Source organism: Megalops cyprinoides, chromosome 1 (genome assembly GCF_013368585.1).
Source record: "Megalops cyprinoides isolate fMegCyp1 chromosome 1, fMegCyp1.pri, whole genome shotgun sequence".
In the NCBI taxonomy this organism is placed as follows: Eukaryota; Metazoa; Chordata; class Actinopteri; order Elopiformes; family Megalopidae; genus Megalops; species Megalops cyprinoides.
This window is the reverse complement of record NC_050583.1, coordinates 34,469,515-34,488,834: the sequence shown is the minus strand read 5'-3', so window position 1 is coordinate 34,488,834 and position 19,320 is coordinate 34,469,515. Positions and strand designations below refer to the sequence as shown.

At 42.2% G+C, this 19,320-nt stretch overlaps 3 protein-coding genes across 3 annotated transcripts in view; 2 read left to right on the top strand and 1 right to left on the bottom strand.

Moving 5' to 3' along the window:
• LOC118783670 (jupiter microtubule associated homolog 2-like) lies at nt 1–4,682 on the top strand. Its single transcript, XM_036537625.1, has 5 exons — nt 1–173; nt 1,441–1,592; nt 2,684–2,829; nt 3,262–3,298; nt 3,932–4,682. Exons 1-5 carry the CDS (start codon nt 118–120, stop codon nt 4,132–4,134), a joined length of 594 nt encoding a protein of 197 aa, XP_036393518.1. The 5' UTR covers nt 1–117; the 3' UTR covers nt 4,135–4,682.
• Nucleotides 4,683–5,208: 526 nt separating this feature from the next.
• Nucleotides 5,209–16,015, bottom strand: mfsd1l (major facilitator superfamily domain containing 1-like). Its single transcript, XM_036519643.1, has 13 exons — nt 15,899–16,015; nt 15,373–15,473; nt 14,789–14,913; nt 14,537–14,592; nt 12,590–12,733; nt 11,426–11,584; nt 11,001–11,116; nt 10,684–10,784; nt 10,159–10,270; nt 9,258–9,395; nt 7,654–7,793; nt 7,338–7,449; nt 5,209–6,918 (listed from the first exon to the last, which is right to left on the bottom strand). Exons 1-13 carry the CDS (start codon nt 15,921–15,923, stop codon nt 6,778–6,780), a joined length of 1,470 nt encoding a protein of 489 aa, XP_036375536.1. The 5' UTR covers nt 15,924–16,015; the 3' UTR covers nt 5,209–6,777.
• Nucleotides 16,016–17,372: 1,357 nt separating this feature from the next.
• Nucleotides 17,373–19,320, top strand: part of LOC118771705 (C-Jun-amino-terminal kinase-interacting protein 3-like) — a 33,147-nt gene continuing 31,199 nt past the window's right edge. Inside the window, exon 1 of the mRNA XM_036519744.1 lies at nt 17,373–18,431. Within this exon, the coding sequence (XP_036375637.1) occupies nt 18,126–18,431 (306 nt within the window). The 5' untranslated portion in view covers nt 17,373–18,125. The remainder of the gene's footprint in view (nt 18,432–19,320) is intronic.

Sequence of the window (19,320 nt, the reverse complement as noted above, 5' to 3'; positions counted from 1 at the left end):
TTTATCGGATGTAGTTGTAACGAATGTAGTGCTTGCTAGCTGATGACTTGCAAAGGTAACGTCGGATTTCTGTATCATATCTCGGTGTTTAACGTGTAAGAGAAGAAAACCAGAAGCATGACTTCAACAAATACATTTCAGGGAATGGATGCAAGTGCCAAACCAAGCTCACGGTAAGTAACATTAGCTGACTAGCCAGCATTTTCACAAAGAGTGCCGCTAGTAACTAGCTAACTACCTAACACTTTAAAGTTTCTAACAAAGGAGTTCTGCAGTACATTGACATTGCCATAATACGGCATTTTTCGCTAATCCCCACGAATTCGTGCAAGGTGCGGGATTCACCACTATCAAAATACGAGCAGCTAACGGACTGGTCGACGTGAAAACTTTTCTTCTTGCAAACGTTAGTTCGCTTGCTCTCTAGCTAGCTGCGCAGCCTGACCCCTTCCGTATTTCCAAGTAAAGCAATGGAGATCATTTAGCTAACTACATGATGTTCCCTATCAGTAACCGTGTTATTCAGACAGTGTTTGAAGTTCTGGAAAAGCTAGCTAGTTAAGTATTTAATGGATATCTTGCGCGGTAAATTGAAGCGAATACCTCTTCACAGTACAACACCTACGTATTTAAACAACGGTAGCGAGCCGCTTGCGTAGCGTCACTGATGGGGTTTTCTGTAGGTTGCAGCAGAGCTGACTACTCAGCAAGCTATTTACATTTCCACGTGGCGTTGCTTACATTCTGGGACATGGACTGAGCCCTTATCTTAAAATACTCAGTAGACGTTGGTTATCTAAATCTTAACGCCTGAGTTAGTAGTTTATTGCTTAACCGGTATATCTGCATAAGTATCGTTGAATTAAGAAGGCTACCTAGCTAACCACTGTTGTTAACAGGCGTTAGCGACCAAGCTTCGCACATAAAGTTGGCCAAACTCTTTAGCTAGCTAAATTTTCACGAACAAGCGCGGTTGGTTTTGCAATCTTTACACAAAATTACTTAAGCATTGTTCCCTTGATGACGTTTTGAAGGGCGGCTCAAGTCCCGATCATTGACGAGAGTCACAAATTTGGAAAAGAGCTCGGCCTTGCTTACCATTGTGGCCTTATATAATGCGTTTAATCGGCTCGTTAACTTTAGTTGGTTGTCTTCTTGCGAGGACAGGAAGAAGCCGCTTAGGGCGTCGCATGTCGCTCCATTCAGCAACCTTCTCTAGTAATAAGAGAAATGCCACCGCCCCACTCCGACAAAATAATGCCCCTCAGTTCCACATTCATTTCGGTCGAAGGCGCCCTGCGGTTTACTAACATGACCCACTGAAAGTTACTGTCAGGTTTATGGCGTTTCGTTGATTTTCTTGTTTGGAACAAGAGGCAAAGAGGAGGCTCGTAGTGGGTTCTAAAGCAGAGATAATACTTTACGGGGTTTCCTTTTCAGGGTACTCAGACCCCCCGGAGGAGGCTCCAGTAACATATTTGGGGGTGGAGATGAAACAGCCTCTGCCGGGAGTCGGGCAAACAAGATGGCCTCCACCATTTTTGCCCCTCCAGATGAACCTCTGGGTTGCCCCAAGAGGACAAACCCACCAGGTGAGGTGTTTTGGATAAGGTGAATAGACCCGAGGAGGGTTCTCAGTCACAGCTGAGCAGTTCTTAGGGTATAGGTATGAAAATCATCACCACACTGTGAGACCAAGATCAAAGAAAACCATCACTTTTAGTGCTGTTTTAAGTGTTGCCCTTCCTCTGGCAACAATGGTGGCATTGTGAAATGGGCAAATGAGGTCAGAATTAACTCTGTTGCCCTTCCCCCAACTTCAGCTGTCAAGTTTCCTCTACTTCCACTATGAAGAAGGGCTTAGTGAAAAATAATTTCCTGTATTTAACCCTGTCTTGAGTGGGTTGTCACAAGACCAGAACTATCATTCTGTCTTCTGGTTATCAGTAGGCTCAAGCTATTCACAGTAATTTGCAGTACATGCCATATCTCTTTGATCTTGCAGAAGTTATTGCTAATGTTAAACCAAATCTGACCTGAAAGAAACAAAATGACAGAAATCTGTCATTTTCAATTTTGCAAAAGTACAGGGTTGAAATTTAGTCTGCACAATGCAAACTCTCAGATAAGGATAAGGATGTTTAATTGTCATTTCAGGACATGTTTTGCATGACAGGGAACGAAATGAGGTACTCAGGTCCCGGTTCGGTAATGGCAATAATAATAATAATAAAAAAGATACAGGCAATGCACCATTTTTCCCCAACCTTTGTCTCTTCTGCACTTGAATGTGGCAACAGGAAGTGAAGGAATCCCAGCCATATATCCAAACAAACAAAAGGTCACCAGTTCAATTCTCAGGTAGACTACTGCAGTTGTACCCTTGGGCAAAGTACTAAACCTGAATTGTCTTTGTATATAGCTGTATAAATGGATAACATGTGTTCTGTAAATTTCTCTGGATAAGATCTGATAAGCAAATATAATGCCTCTGAATTGCAACCCTGTGTCTTTCCTGAAAATGAATTGGAATGGCTCTGCAGGTAAAATTGGAGGTGACATTATTTGGTGTGTATGGTTTTCTCATGATTTGCTGGACTGAAAGTAATTAACACCTGAAAGTGGAATAGGTTGCTATTGCTATATTAATGTTACAAACTGCCCTTCCTTCTCTTGAGCGCAGGAGGCAAGAGCAGTGGGATATTTGCTGAAGCAGTGGAACCTACTCCTCAGCAGAGACCAGTTCCTGCTGGTGGAGTGAGCAGCAACATTTTTGGGGAGGCAGTGGGCAATCCACCGACTGTCCGCAGCCACCCTAACAAGCCAAAGGTAGCCACTGTGCTAGTTTAAGTACAGTGTAATTCGGGGCTAAATAACTGCCCTGGGAGGACTGCAGTCCAGCCGTTTTTCCAAGCTTTATTTTAATCCCTAAGTCTGAACTGTGGAGAGATGCTAAATTTGTTCAACTAAGACAATGATTAATTGACTTATGAGGTTAAGTACCTGACTGGAATGAGAGCCTACAGACACTGAATCCCTCTGAGAAAATGGTATAGTTAGTATGGATGGTTCCGTGGAGCTGTTGCTGGTTTTGTTCTTCAGAATTTCATAGATAACTGGACAGTTGATGAATGTAAGAACTTGTAAATGTCAAACAAAATGCATAATAAATATAATTCCTGACTTAAATATCTTAATACCGTGAGTTTTTGTGTGCATATTGTGTGCATATATTGACGTTTTTCGCTTTTGTCTCTACAGGATAACATTGGTGTGAATGCCACACCACAACCTGAAGGTGAGTGCTCTGCGAACAACAATGCATTGCTCAGGCATCAAACTTGGGGACTGAAATAAAATTGATGGTGAACTTTGCGAGGCCAGCAGTATGCTGAATAAATGGTGCAGTAGGCAGATTGGTTGTTCCTCTCACTCTCAAAATCATTCACCTTACAGTGAGGAAATTGTCAATTTAGCACAGTACAATGTTTCCTGACTTTCAAAACTATAGCAACAGCGGTAAAGGACTAATCTTAAAGTGGTACACTTACTATGTTCTAGTTATTTATAAAGCAGTGAAATTTACATGTATTGTGTTTCAGTGTGGTCACTGGTGGCCTCAGCTACTTTAGGTATTGTTTTCACATGCTTTTGTCTTGTTATCCAGGAATCTGCCTTAATACTGCTGTGTAGCAGTAGTGCCAATTGCACTTTGTTCTTTCGAAGCAGTCTTAGATGAAACATTCATATAAAGACTGATTTAAGAGAGAACAAAGGAAAAACTTGATTCATACACTATATCCACACACAAGCAGCAGTATATAGATTCCTGTCAGTAAGATTCAGCTAGCTGCGTGTACAGATTTCGTTCAGATGCTTAAGCCTCAGGAAGCGGCATCAGTTTCACTAAGTCTGTTTGTCTCTGTTCCAGTCCCAAAGCAGGTGGAAAAGCCAGCAGAGAAAGCTTCAGCACCATCAACACCCAGCAAGGAGGACACTCCCAAGCAGCAGGCAGATCTGTCGCCATGCCAGCCCCCAGTGGACAACCATGAACCCCGGTTGGGCCCCCGACCTCGATCCCACAACAAGGTCATCCATCCCCCTGGGGGCAAGTCCAGTGTGGCCTTCTACTGATGACCTCAGCTAGCCACTCTCTCCCCATAACTCCTTTTGCACTTTCTCTTTCTTTCTATGCAGTAGGGAACCTCTGCTGAAATTGTCAGCAAATGTTTCTTACCCCAAGTCTTATACTGATGATGTTTGTTTTGTTGTGGTAAAGGAATGGCTTCAATCAAACGCTTAACCCCAAATTCAGAACCATTTCTCGTGCCGGTTGAAGAAATGCATTTCAAATTTTGTACATGTAAATTTGGAATTGCAAGACTCAGTGGGTTTAGACTGAAGCTCTTGGTTACTGGAACTGATGCATGAATTTAAAAACAAATGAAAGGGGTTCCTTCCTCTCTGTTATCCCTTTTCCACCAACGTGAACTAGGCGCTAGTTCTGGGCTGGTGCTAGCGCCGGTTCGGAGTTGGTTCAACTTGTGAACCTTCTAAGAACCAGTTTGCTTTTCCATGGGCTAAAGAGCCACCATAGAGTCACATCATTACGTCACTGTCTCTGCTTTCCCGCTAGCGCCAAGCTAGCAGGAACAAAGAACAACAACAAAAACAAGAGAACAGTGCTTTAAAAAAAAAAAAAAAAAAACTTGTCCACTACACTTTATACAATGTTTGCCATTTACTCACCTACCAACGTCACTTAACATTTGGCTTCACAAAAGGCTATGTTAGAAAGTAGCATGCTAACTTTAGCTACTGTTACCAAGGTTACGGTCTACAAAATTAGTAGCTATGCTTGCTTGGGTAATGTTAGCTGACCAACAGCTAGCTAGCCATCAGTGTTACGTTCCTAACATTGATGTGAGAAATTGGTAGCTCGCTAAACAGCTAAGAAATTCATTGCTGGCTGGTAACAAGGCGAAACATCTGAAAAATAAAACTCTGGTTTTTCTTCTAGAAAGACTAGATGCTACACTACCTCTGGGTGTTTTAAAAATGGCAGTCACAAAGTTTTAGTTGGTTTTGTTGGTCATGTTAATCCTGCTCCCAGCCCCTGATGTAAGCGGTTCTTGGTTCTAGACCAGCAAAGTGTTGGTGCTGCTCTCAAACCAGTTTTCCTGGCCGAGAGCCGGTTCTTTGGCTGACGAAACACGAAGAACTGGTTCGAGATTAGGCACCAGCTCCGAACCGGCCCTCAAACTGCCTTGGTGGAGAAGGGGTCTGTCAGCCCTAGATGAGACCTCATGCCGATTAGTCTTAAAAGGTCATGCAGTAACCCAAGGTTCTCTTTCCTGCAGTATCTCCATTCTGTCTCCATACTTGCAAGGTATCCCAGCTTGAGCAAATAATTTTTGTCAAGTTCGCATTATGTTTTGGAAGGGTAGAATTAATGCCCTTAAAGAAATATATTTTAATGTATGTTTTCTTCTGACTGATACTTTCCTTTTTAGTCTTGAGTAAGTGTAAAGCTCTTGAAGTTACTCTGTCTTGTTCCTTTGCTAGAAATGTGAAGAAATGTTCAGGGACAACATCAAAAATGTAATGAACAGAAAAATTGAGTACTAAACCCCCAAACAAGAGTACTTTAATCTTTTTCCTTTTATTGTTTATTTTGTATGTAGATGGCTGATGCAAATAACCATTATGTAGGGGTTTCTGTTTTTACCATTGCTGGTTCTGCTAAAAGAATGTGGTATTCAAACTGTGGAAAGGCATTTTATGTTTTAAATTAAAACTGCAAGACAAATGTGAACTCTGGGGGGGAGTGGGACAGAAACCAGAGTGAATAAGATGAGGATTCCACAGCCAGGAGGAAGCCCTGCTGAGTGTTGGCTTTCCAAGTGTTTTCACTCTGACCAAGTGCCAGCCTTTTCTGCGTGTGCCTTTTCAACATGCAACCATGCCTGACAGCCAAAGTGTAGCATGGGAGTGGAAACCCTGTGGTCTGTGCATTGCAATAAACTTGTATTACTTGTTCCCCCTGCTTTATTTTTTCCATTTACACATTGTTTTGAACATGCACATCTTTTTGATTTGGTAGATTTGATGTGTGGCCCATTTTAAAAATTAGGAAGTCCAAAAATTTGGGATGGAAGATGCACATTAGTCTACTGCAAACACTAGAAAGTGTTTTTTTATTAAAATGCTAAAAAGAAATGACAGTATGTTTAAAATTAAGTGGTAATGTTTCCACAAAAATAAAATGACCTTAATATGGAAAGTGGTATATATGAAAATCTTCCCTTAGATACTTAAGTACCAGGCAGCCATTTGTAGAACCACATTAACTAGGAAATTCTGCAAATATCAGGACTGTGTAGCTGTTGAGTCCTTACAACATCTCTGTAAAAATCGCCCTGAATCACGGGCTACAAAACTGCATGTTAAAATCGCCTGAAAGTGATCCTGTCCGTCTCCCTTTAGCAGTATTTAAATCCTGTATGTATAATGCATACTGTTTGCTGCATGGTATACCAACACATAATTGGCTCATTTAAAATGCCAAGTTTATGTCAGTCACTGGAAATTAGTCTTTTGATACTGCCTTTTGAATGGCACATTGCATGCATGGTTAAAAGATCTAAAAAAGCATAGTCAGACTGTTAACTGCTGGTCCAGCCGTGCTGTCAGTCTGCAAATGCAGAGGTTCCTTGGGGGAGGTGCGCATGTATGGTATCCCTTTAGCATCCATGTCAGGTTTTAGCAGAGGTACGGCTAGCTGCTGTTGATGGAAGGGGAACGGACAGATGCTTCTTCCTCCTGCCCCTCCTCTCCCTCCAGCAAGGGGTCTCTGTCTGGAGGGGCTGGGGGTTGCTGCACTGCAGATCTCTTTGTGGTCTTATTCAGGGTCCCACCCTGAGAAAACAAGAGCACATTAGACTTCACAACTGACATTACAGTAGCAGCTCACATGTTTTATATCAATCAGCTGTTTCCCATGGAATGCCTTAAATTGTGTCAAAATATCTATCACTTGAAATATAAAGTAAGACAGATCAAGGGAAATACAATACCATAAATGGTAACTAATAGCAATATCTGAACTCAACTCATTATTTGGAGCTACAAATAATATTCAACATCATACATTAAGAAACAGCAGATATGACATGCATGTCTCATCCTAGACAGATAACAGTTGTAAAACCAACGTGCTTTTTCAATTGCATGGAATTCTTAGCTGGTTTTGAACCAGTAGAAGGAAAGAGAAAGCAGAAAGTGGGAGATGGGAAATGAAGGGGGCTGTCGGATGGGGAGATGAGCGGCTTGCTGACCTGCCGGTGGTCAATGACATTGAGCAGCACAGAGGTGATGATGCAGCTTATGGTGTTGGCCAGCATGAAGATCATCATCCTCTGCCAGCGCCACAGAGGGATCTTGGCATCACTGCCCAGGGACAGACAGGCACACAGACAACAGCACTTCAACGCTCATTGCTCTAATTCATCAGTTTAAGGGTTATGTAAACATGTGTGAATCACTTAAATTGAAAAATGCTTGAACTGTGCATTTGTATAAAGTTATAAAAAAAATCAAAGCTGTGGGGTACATTTCCTCAGGGTTACTAGATACCAGCTGTCAGCAGTGTACCTGGACTTGGTTCCGAGAATCTGCCCCACAATAAGGTTGGAGATGCCAATGCCAATCATCTGTACTGAGGTGGCGAGACCCATGGCTGTCCCCAGAGTTGCCTGAGGCACAACCAGTGGTATGGAAGGCCACATACTTGCCTGAAAAGTGAGAGCATGCATTTATTTACAAAGAACGTGTGTGGTTTCTTGTGAAAAAAAAATGTATTGTTAATACTGCTTTGTCCAAAAAGTAGTTGTGTTATCACATTTATAGCCTACGACCACAGTGACATGCACAATACAGCTGAATAGTCTGCTGGAGTAAACTTCTGTGTAACAAAGATAAAAATTTTGCCAGTCAGGCTTGCATGGTCTATAAATATCTACCTCCTCTTATCACGCCAGACGCTACTCAAGTCAGGACTGGCTAAAAGGACCTGAGACTAAACAGCTCTGAAATTCCTCTCAGTCCACCATTCCAGGCACTGATCAGCCTGCATATGATCAGCTCTGTGGAAAAACAATTTCAGTGTTTCGATTTTCTGTAGGTGGGGCCAGACAACGTGCAATGCACCGTGGCATTTATCAACCAAGGCACTTTACAAGAATAGTGCTGCCCCTGTGCTGTTATCTTGCCACGGTAATAAACAGTGGGTTAAGCTGTTGATCACACACAATGCTTATATATTGCTCTACTTTAGATGAGGCATCTGGCTGTGAAGGCATGCATTAGCATTGTAATAAAATTCCATTTGGAATTTACCAAACAAGACTATGGGTTATCACATTATTCCAGCTGCACACACCAACTGACACCGAATTATAAAGACAAGGCAAGTTTGTCTACAATTTGTCACAGACATCACTTAAATAGGAAACAGTGCCTTGTCTACTGTTTGTAGTGGCAGAGCTAAGCTGAATGTTTTTTGGTTTCAGCAACAGGCCAACTTGAGCTGAACTGTGTTTCAGGGAAGGAAGGCTTCATCACAGCAAAAATCCATCAAGACCTTACCAAATGATTTTTACAGATTTTGACCTCCCTACAGTTGACTGAAGTATGTCTGCGAGTACCCTAATCAAATTAACCTTCATCCCTACAGCATAGTCATGGTTTCTTTAATGCAATGATCCTACACTATGCAAATTCCCATGTGAAGGGGAGTGCAGGTAGGGAACTTGTTTTGCTCTCCTATCAGCAGCCTGTGGGCTAATATGAGCTTTCCCTGCAGTCAGACAGCAGGGAGGACCCTAAATCTGATTGCTGTTACTTAATGTGCTCTAACTAGTTCACTGACAGAATGGAATGCTTGTCATCAGCAGGTCCTCACATGAGCTCGTGTACTTTGCTCTCCTATCAGCCGTAAAGGGTCACACAAGGCCGTGCATGTCCAATAAAAAAGTGCTGCTAAACTCAAGCCACACAATTACCTCACAACGGCAGAACAACCACCTTTGCGGTTGTTAGACTACTTTTTGTGTATGTGACGTTTGATTACATATTTTTGTATTTTTATTTCAGTTCCCAAATAAAATGCAATGAACGAATTATGAAATCCGTCAGTCCGTTCGACACAACGGCCGGTGCCAGGTGTGCTTGCAGGTGAACAGGTGTGTGTTACTCACAGCAGCAAAAGAGTAGGTGACCCCCAACCAGATGGTGGAGACCAGCGGGGGCACAAAGGTGAATGCCAGGAGAGCGAAGACAGGCAGTGTGAGGATGGCGCAGGCCACAGCAAGCACGCCTCGGAGACCCACGTAGTCCTAAAACACGTGGAACACACAATTAGACCATGGAGACACACACAGTGCATACAGTGTATGTGTATCTGTGTATATGTGTCCTTACAGGCTTTCATACTGACTTGCTGCACTAAAGTGACATCTGCATTTTGCTTTGAGTGCCACTGTTTTTGATATTCAAATTATTCTTGCCATATATAGCAAGATATACTTACAACTGCTCAACTTGTGGTGGTGAAGACCTTGCACGTAAATCTGAATATACGTGCATCCAAATATGTGCAGACGTACATACACATGCACACAGACACACTCCTCTTACACATATATACCCGCCCACAGAGAGGCTGAAGAGTGGCAAAAATAATATTGCATATTATTCTGCAGTCTGCAAATGTGTACAGTTTCAGTTCTGTTATGTTCATCATAGGCATGAATATACAAGCAGCTGCACGTGTAAATGTCAACACATGCAACCTCAGGGTGACAAATGGCCAGATGGTAACAACTGTGAGTCACAGGTCAGTCCCAGATGGTGCAAAGCTACTGCCAGGACTCATTTTCACACCTATGCCTCATGTACAAAAAGATAAGAAAAATGCCTGATCTCTCTGCTGTCTCTCTCAACTCTTGTCTCCTCTCTCTCCATCATATGTGTTTTGTGCATTTAACCACCATACTGGCCTATGACCACAGCAGATGATGCAGTGAACATGTGATTTTGGCTGTATGAGCCTGCAGGTGCATATGGCTGCAAGCTGAGTGGTGCTGACTGTATGCTCACAATGAGAATGCCCACGGCGGCAGACAGCACCAGGGAGCTGTCGTATACAGCGCCAGCGATGTAGGCGGCCTCCTTCTGGCTGTACCCGCTGTACTTGTCCTGGATGAATTTACTGCAGAAATTTGGGGGGGGGGGGACAGAGCCCAAACTTTGTGAGGAACACACAATACTCCAATCCAAACAGGATGACTATGTCTGCAGATTACTCAAGAGGAATGTCAGCTGCAAACCTGGCAAAATGCCTTAAGATGATCAAACAAACAGAAACACTGCAGGTATGCTAGAGGCTGTGATGGACCAGTAAGAAGAAACAAATACCAAGACAGAGGGAGAGTTTGGGATTGCATCACAGTGAATGCGGATTAGAGGGCGATTTTCCATGGTACCATGAATTACCTGGAAAAACAAGTCCAACAAGCATGAGAATTGAGGTCTTCTTTGATATACTGACAGACTGACTAACTGAAAGACTGAATGGCTGACTGATTAAATATATACTCTCAGATGGGACAGAAGTTCACCTACCTGGCATCGGCGATGAAGGGGAAGATACCATTGTAGAAGAACATGATGGTGAGAACCAGCAGCCAGTATCTGAGGGACAGCTGGCGTACGTCCTGCACCCTCTGCGGACACACAGGGACATAAGCAAAAATGAGACTGCGCGGTCAGCATGCAGTGATTACTCTTATCTGTGCAGCATTAAAGACACACATATCAGTGATTCCTCAAAATCAGGTTAATGAAAGTTCAGAGGGGTATCAGCAAAAGCCGCACAAAGGAGAGGAGAGCTGTGGTATGTCTGTGTCTCTGTGGTGGGCTGATTTTGCCTAGTCTCTCACCACTTTGCGTGACTCCTCCTGGATAGCTCCGTCCAGGCCCAGCTGCTTCATGCCAACCTTGTCCAAGGCACTGACAGTGATAGCTGCCAGGAAGCCCACCACACACAAAATGGTACCTGCATACACAAGCACATGCACACAATGTGACATAATGTGACTGCACCATACCAGCGGGTGCTTGCAGGATACATTTAAGTGCTTTTAGAAAATAAAAATACATATTCTTCGATAACAACATAAATTGGGGCACCTAAACACAACCTGGAAAATTACACAAGTCTCTTAAATGCAAATTATGGTTCTTGTCCATTTTACACACTACCAGTAGAGGGCAGTGCTTGACACTGAGAGAGACTGAATCGGCACTTGAGCAGATCAGAATTTCATACCAAACCATCACTTAAAAATATGGCTTACGTACTCACCCCCCCAAAGGGTCCACTGTATGCCAAAGTGAGCCTCAAACCTCTGGGTAAAAAAGAAGTTGAGGACGGAGCCGAGGCGGGAGAAGGCCAGCGTCAGGCCGAAAGCCAGGGCCAGCTCCTTCCCTTTAAACCAGAAGGCGGTGATTCGGTTCTGGACGACTGAGGAAGATACAACCAGCGTAAGGACATAATGGGTAACTACTGACGAGAACCTTGTGTCTACAAATGTTTTGTGCACATTGAGCTCCTTAACTGGAAAGATCACAAAGTCATATGCATTGGCCTCCAAATATATTAATACTCTTGATAATCTGACTCAGAAGGGTTATTTAACAGAAGAAATTCAATCACTATTTTTTGTATCAATAAAAGAAAATATACAAACACTACTCTTAACACTACTATCACTGCAAATAGCATCAGCACACATTTAACAAATAACTGCATGGTACTCTTTTTTTGTTCATTTATTGATGTGAACAAAGTTGCAGCCACATTATACTGCTTTTTAAATAATAAAGTTTGAATATGGAATAAGGTGCATCCACAAAATACTTTCCGTCAGTCATATTTTCAAATGCTTATGGTTTTCATATTATTGTCTAACTACATGTACTGGATGATTAAAAAAGCTGTCCTTTAACATCTCCATGACTAAATAGGTTACTGTTTTATTTTCCCTATCTCTGTTACGATAACAAAATGCATGCCGTGAAATTACTTGGGCTTTGTATACAAACTCAATGGAATGTTCTGATTACTCGAAAAATCCACAGGAATTTGTATTTGTTGCTGAAACCCGGTCCTTATGTGACTGGCACAGACTAAGGGGATTTTATCAAACCTTTGGACCACAAGGAAATCATAAACAACAACCTCGTATTGACCACAGCATTTGTCACACATTGCGGGGCAGTGTCTTGCTTTCAGCACCTGGGGATTCTGAAATCAATACAACTTCATATTTAACCATATGATTACCCAGTCTGACTTTATCAGATGCCCTCACATTTCCTGTGTATTCTTAAGGTCTGGCAGATTAAAGGCAGGATGGTGACCCTGGAGAACTTCAGCACCTGTTCATTGGACACTACACATGCAGATTTGATATACAGCTGATCACAGCGATGTGAAGGTAATGGGTTCAGCATGCAGAGGCCTTACTGGTGAGGGAGCCGTTTCCAGATCCAAAGAGCAAACGGCCTGTGAGCATGAGGGGCAGCAGATAGCCCGTCCCCTTGAAGTGAGACCCCAATGCAAAGATGGCAGAACCCAGGACCGTCAGGAAGGAGAAGAGGAAGACACCAACTGTAGGAGAATGAGCACACACTCAGTGCCTGCCTCTTCACCAGAGAGGACACACATGGTCAGGACCTGTCTCTTGACCACAGAGAGGACAAAGTTAGAGCCTGTCTTTCCAGCACAGAGAAGCATGAATAACTTTGCGATCCCATAGATTAGATTGGACTTCATTCACGTGGGTGTAATTAATTTCATTTGTGATTAGGGACAGTCTGCCATTGTCACAACTCTAACCTGTGTGTTAACATGTAAATAGCGTGCTTGAACATCTGGGAAAAATGTCGCAGGTATCTGTCAAAATGCCACCCCTCACACCTTGTAGTTACTGGTTTTGCAAGGAAACAATTAGTTCCAGCCAAGTGAACACAACAACATTATCTGTTAGCATTTCACCACATTCTAGCAGGGACTAAGTTTAATCAAAATTTAGGTATATTTTTCTTGAATGCTGTTGCTGTGTTTATTGTCATACATGTGGTGGCTATGGAATCATGATCCTTACAGCTAGATACACCGAAGCTATATAGTGATAACAATCTTATAATGTGGATTCTGGGATGATTAGATAATCATCTTACTGGTATAACACAAACAATAGTTAAAAAAATGACGTGTTAGCTTTAGTCAGACTGTCTTTATAATTAAGAGTTCTGACAAAGGGGGTCCTCAGAAATTTAACCCATGGGCACCACTTTTGATGCCTAAATGTCTGACTTTAATCAGCAGAGTGAACATAGACGATTTGGCCTGCAACATTTTTCACTGCTTCAGCTAAAACATTCAAGCAACTGCATAATTCAAATGCACACGAGAGCCAGGGGTTTTGCACATGAATACAACATTGCAATTAAGTACCATTTCTTTTAAAAATGTATCACTTGGCAAATAATATGAATGGAATAATGAATGTTAATGAGAGGCTGTTTAGGTATTTAGTAGGGCTGTAAATGACACACGTGTCTGACTACGATTTGTTGGTGGTGTAGAGGGGCGATTATTGATCGATCAGTCTTCAGGGAGAATGATATTATGTTAACGGTTACAAGTATTGTTTTTACCTTCTGACAGTATTTTGCAGATAAAAATGCGCCAATAACTTTAATCAATACAGATCATATAAATCACAAACAACAACAAAAACTGAAACAAAATCTGTTTGGTGTTTTTCAACAACTATCATTTTAGGCTTTAACGCACACAGGTTAACACAAGCTTCATCATCATGCTTCATCACAGCAAACCCCGTTAGAGGAACCCTAACTTGTTCCAAAAGACTAATGAATAAGAAATCTGTGGTAAGTGTTCTGGCAATGTTCATACTTTGTGACCTGCCCTTAACATTGGGATTGCTTACAATATTTTGATATCTCCATTTCATACAGTACTTTGCTCCAGCATAGATCTGATCTGACCTTGGTCTCAGTTCACCTTGCTTTGTTGTGCGAAAAGCTGCATTTAATACCAAAACATGCAGCTTGAGAAATGACTTGCCTTTCGGCAAGACCATGGTATTAAAACAGGTCTAAATAAAACTGCAAGGTCGACATCACTTACCTGGTCACAGGTTCTTATCATAAGGTTCTTCAGGTTAGGCCTTACAATGCACTGTTAAATGGAAGCATCAAAGGAATCCCCTTCCATACTCCACACAAAAGCCCAGGGCAACAGCAGGATTCATAACACTCCTTCTGATAGCCATTACTCTAGAATCACTCCTACTTGTAGCAACTCACAAGTACATACAAATGCACCACAGGGCCACCGTGTGACAGACACATAGAACAATGCAAATCTCAATCATGGACTTACAGCGGTTTCCCAACTTGTCAATGAGGAACCCCGCCATGATCACCACCAGTGCGTTCCTGTACAAACAAGAACAAAAAGTACTGGCATAGTAAATATGGTGCATGAAATCTAGTGCATGAAAGCATGGACTAAACATGTGTCTCTGATGATCAGTGACAGAAATTGCTGTGAACGTGACATATGTTCTGGTGCTTACACCTCCAGTCAATGTGAAACGTAAGGGATACATATGCTTTGGTTGGTGAGACTCACGTCCAGGCATATATGGCATAGAGTAGGTTATACTCCTGGGGTGTCATCCCCAGACCCTCAATACATTCAGCTGTCGTGTTGGGCACTGTTCCGTTCACCACCGTTGAATTGGGACATGTCAGGTTCTGTAAATGAGGGAACAGTGTTAGATAAAGTAAGAATCTTGTTTCACCACAAAGGACTCACTCATACGACACTGAATGATATCCATGGTTCAGACAGCTGCTCATAATCTCCTTTATATAGCATTTTCACCTTAATTGAAATGATACTATATTACAATACCTTACAAGAGTAGACAGAATTATCCAGGGAGCCTTACAGAGATTATATTACACACACAATTCATTAACATAGGTGATTCATTACTAAAGCAATTTAGGTGTCACAGCTGGCACATAGGTGCGACATTATCGTCACACTTTCAACCCACAACCGTGGTGTTACACAATCACTGCCCTAAACTCTAGAACACACTACCATGCTATTTGTAATGTTCAATCCAGGTTAAGTGGACTTCACATCTGTGCACTGCCATTTCTGTCATACATGACACAGCAAAGTGAATCTGAGCTTCAACTCACCCCCTGAAACTGTTCCTGCAGCACACTCGGGATATCAAAGCAGAAGTAAGAGCCGAAAGTGAGCAAGCAGTTGAAGAACAGCACCAAGAAACGGTAGAACGCTGAAAGGGGTGGACACGATAAGACACGCGTTGCATTAGACACATCCCATTCAAATATGCAATTTGACTGTCCGCACTTCATTCAAAATGTGTACAGTTAACAGGGAAAAAGAGCGACAAGTGCCCCAAATTCGGATATGTACTTAATTTAAGAGACACTTTACATATTTCAAAGGGTAGGCTAGAAAACTGTTCTGATTTCAGTACGCTGCAAAGTTTACACTAAGTTTAGTTACACTAAACTAGGGGATGCTTAATATCACTGACCTAGCCAGCAAATTATAGCTAGCTAACTCACAAAAGCAAACTGAACTAGCTAACCTAGAAGACGTTAGCGAAATCATAGCTACCACTGACGACTTTATTTGATAGCAAGTAGCTGCCTCGCTGCCAGGAACGAATCTTTTTTTTTTAGTTCACATTACCTTTTTCTGCTGGTTTTTCTGCCATGGTGAGAGTCTACAGCAATTCCCTTCTTAGCAAGATATTTATTGTATTTAATACATTTTGTTTTTCAGATTGTTGTCAGTCGGTCGGAAGACCCGCCCTACTCGTGACATGTGCTCAACTGCACTAACACGTCACACACCAAAGGAACGGAATGTAATTGGTTATACGATTCTGCCAAAAGCTCTGATCCTGGATCAGCAAACTTACTCTATGCGAAAGTGTTTAGACTGAAATATGTGAACAAGATGATCCTGGATCTGCTATTTAAATGAGACAATTGCCAAAGCGAATAAGCACGTTTCAGCAATTTTGTCTTGTCGACAAGTGAAGGGGAATAGACAACACCGGGGGGGAAAATAAAATGATTAATAGAAATGGAAGTTTACTTCACCCCCGTAATGTCCGTTTACAGCTCACTTGCTGACTGGCTACCTGGATTTACGACGTTTTTAAGGCGTAAGCGTTTGTCTGACATGGGAAGATCGACCGGACGAATTACTTTCTGGCAACACGATGCCTAAATTTAAAACAAATGTAGCTAGTGCAACAGCGTCAGCATCGACATGCACATCGAATAAAAAAATGAAGTCTTCATAATCTGTGCTTCATTGTGCTTAGGACCTGTAACACAAAATGATGTTTATCTTACATTAGCCTAATCCATTCCCGTACGTGTGGGCAAGCATGCTCTAACTCACTGGTTCAAAACGACCCAACACATGGGGACCCAATAACTGACGAATATTCCAGGAGGAATGACAACACAACACGTTCATTTTGACAACGAGTTTCTGTATGGTCTGTGTTGTTTCCTCTAAATTTTTAAAATATAATATAAATGAGAGTATAAAATAAAATAAAACCATCATTAGTTTTAACAGTTCCTTTAAGTCTCTGTGATCAATTCTTGTCATTCCAGAGACTACAACGTGTTGTAGGGAAAGGTGTGGTCCTCGACAATCATACAAGAGCCTTCATACGGTTTTATGCAATTTGGGAACAAAATGCAAAGATTAAGCCAAAGCGCCACAGATATTAAATAAATCGATTCACACTAAAGAGATGATCCTTGAATATCTGTCCTTTATTAGAAATTGTGCTATTGTTTATGACGTTGTTTCGGTTATAAACATTTATAGTGTAGTGAAAGTCTGAAAATAACTATATCCAATTCAGTTTTAGCAAAAAAACTTAAAAATGTTTCATTTATGACGCGACGCATTTATCCAATATAATGACGCGAACACAGAGTAGACATAGGGTAATCCATTGTCTAAAAGTTCCAGCTTTTTCACGCATGCTACGCGCTAGTCGAGGCACGAGGCTCCACAGTTTGCTGCAGGGAACCACTGTGAGACATCACTGCTCGAGCCTGCTCAATGCAGACAGCGTGACGTCACCCCTGATCGGTCAGCTGGCACCTCCATCAAGCCTGGGAGGGTCCTGATCGCTCCACAGACACGACATTGCTTGCCCGGTCCAACCCGGTGAAGAGGAGTCGCATCAAAAAACACAATAAAATGATTTAGATGGAGAGCGGGTTTGTCTGGGGGAGAGTCGGCTGCATTGTGGCGTTTCGGATTTCTATTTATTTATTTTCCTTCTGATTATTCTCCCTGCGGTGGCTGACATAGCCTACATGGCTGCTGCTGAGCGGCAGGAGTATTGTTGAGGGAATCTATTTGTTTATGTTAGTATGTAATATAGTTGAAAGATGGGTCGAAACAAACCGAACCGATTTCATCTGGAAATGGATGCTGGCATCGGCAGGAAAGCGTTAACGGGGTGCGCATAGGGAGGTTTCAGCAAGGCTGTGGCTGCAGGGAAACGGAGAGCACAGTGCTTGTGCTTAGCATCCATTTAAATACAAAAGGCGAAATGATTTCAGTGCACATGTCGAGCAAATATTCACGTATCCTCGGTTAAGGAATTCAGAAATAACAGAAATAAGACGAAATGCGTATTTCGGCTGCGCATCCACCTGTGTATCTTAAATGGAGGCTTCTCGTGTAATGATAATAACAAGTATATTGATAGTTTATTAAAAAGTAAGACAAGTAATACATTAAGCAACAGCAATTTAAAAACCTGATTTGATACAGGACTAGTGACAAAAGCCAATTTCTCCTTCGTGAGACAGCTTTTTTTCCTGAAAATCAGCTGTGCTGCATTGAGCAGCCGTAACCAGGTACTGTTGCCAAAATGATGGAGCTACAGATTGACGAGGTGGTGTACCAGGACGACTATGGCTCCGTGTCTGTGATGTCGGAGCGTGTGTCGGGCCTGGCCAACAGCATCTATCGGGAGTTCGAGCGACTGATCCGCAGCTACGATGAGGAGGTAGTGAAAGAGCTAATGCCATTGGTGGTCAATGTGCTGGAGAACCTGGACTCGGTACTTACGGAGAACCAGGAGCACGAGGTGGAACTTGAACTGCTGAAGGAGGACAACGAGCAGCTGATTACCCAATACGAGCGCGAGAAGGCGTTACGGAAACAAGCTGAAGAGGTGCGGTGCTGTTTTATTAATCCTAATTTTGGAATTATTGCATCATCATTTAGTATCTATCACTTTTAGAGGGCTAAGTGATAATTTAAGGATACAGACAAGAGCCCACGGTATTTAAATAAGCAAATATTTAATTTAACTGTGTCATTGTCTTTATATAGACACGCTGAAAAATGTGTAATGAAGCCATAAAGGTATATCCCAGAACTGATCAGAACAATAGTAAACATATTATTTCATCCTTATTGCAATACTTATTTCACATTTTGCAATCATAAATGAATGTTTAGCAAAACTAAAAATATTGTATTGTATTTTGACATCTCCCTCACAGATGTTTGGGTGGTAATTCTATGATAATTGTCTCAGGCTCTCAGTGTCACCCACCCAAGGGTCCCCTCCTCCCACAGAAACACATGTAGTTTACCAGAAACATCAGAAATCAGCTATAATCCTCCCCTACTGACCAGATGCAATGTAAAATGAGGAAAGAGCTTTGGAAGGCAATAATGACACTGTCGCTGCAACTGAGATGATGGGGTCTAACTCTGCTTTAGCTCTGTCTGACTTGTTTCTGTGGCTATGGGGAGCTGTAACTGATGCAACCATTCACCCCTGTCATACCAGGGGGATGGGTCACACTCAAGAACACAGCTGTGCCTGATACACTGCAAAGGCATGGTGCTCTCACTAAGTTAAATGAACATGTGATTGGGACATGGTCTTACTTGCAGACATGGGGCGAAAATAATATTTAATGGGCTAAGGCCATCTGGATAAACATTTGGTACTTGGACCTTATGAATTTATTTACTGAGACCTTTGTCTTGACACAGTTTTTGCTTTTTCGGTTGAAGTGATTATTGTGATGGTCCCAAAGTAATTCAGA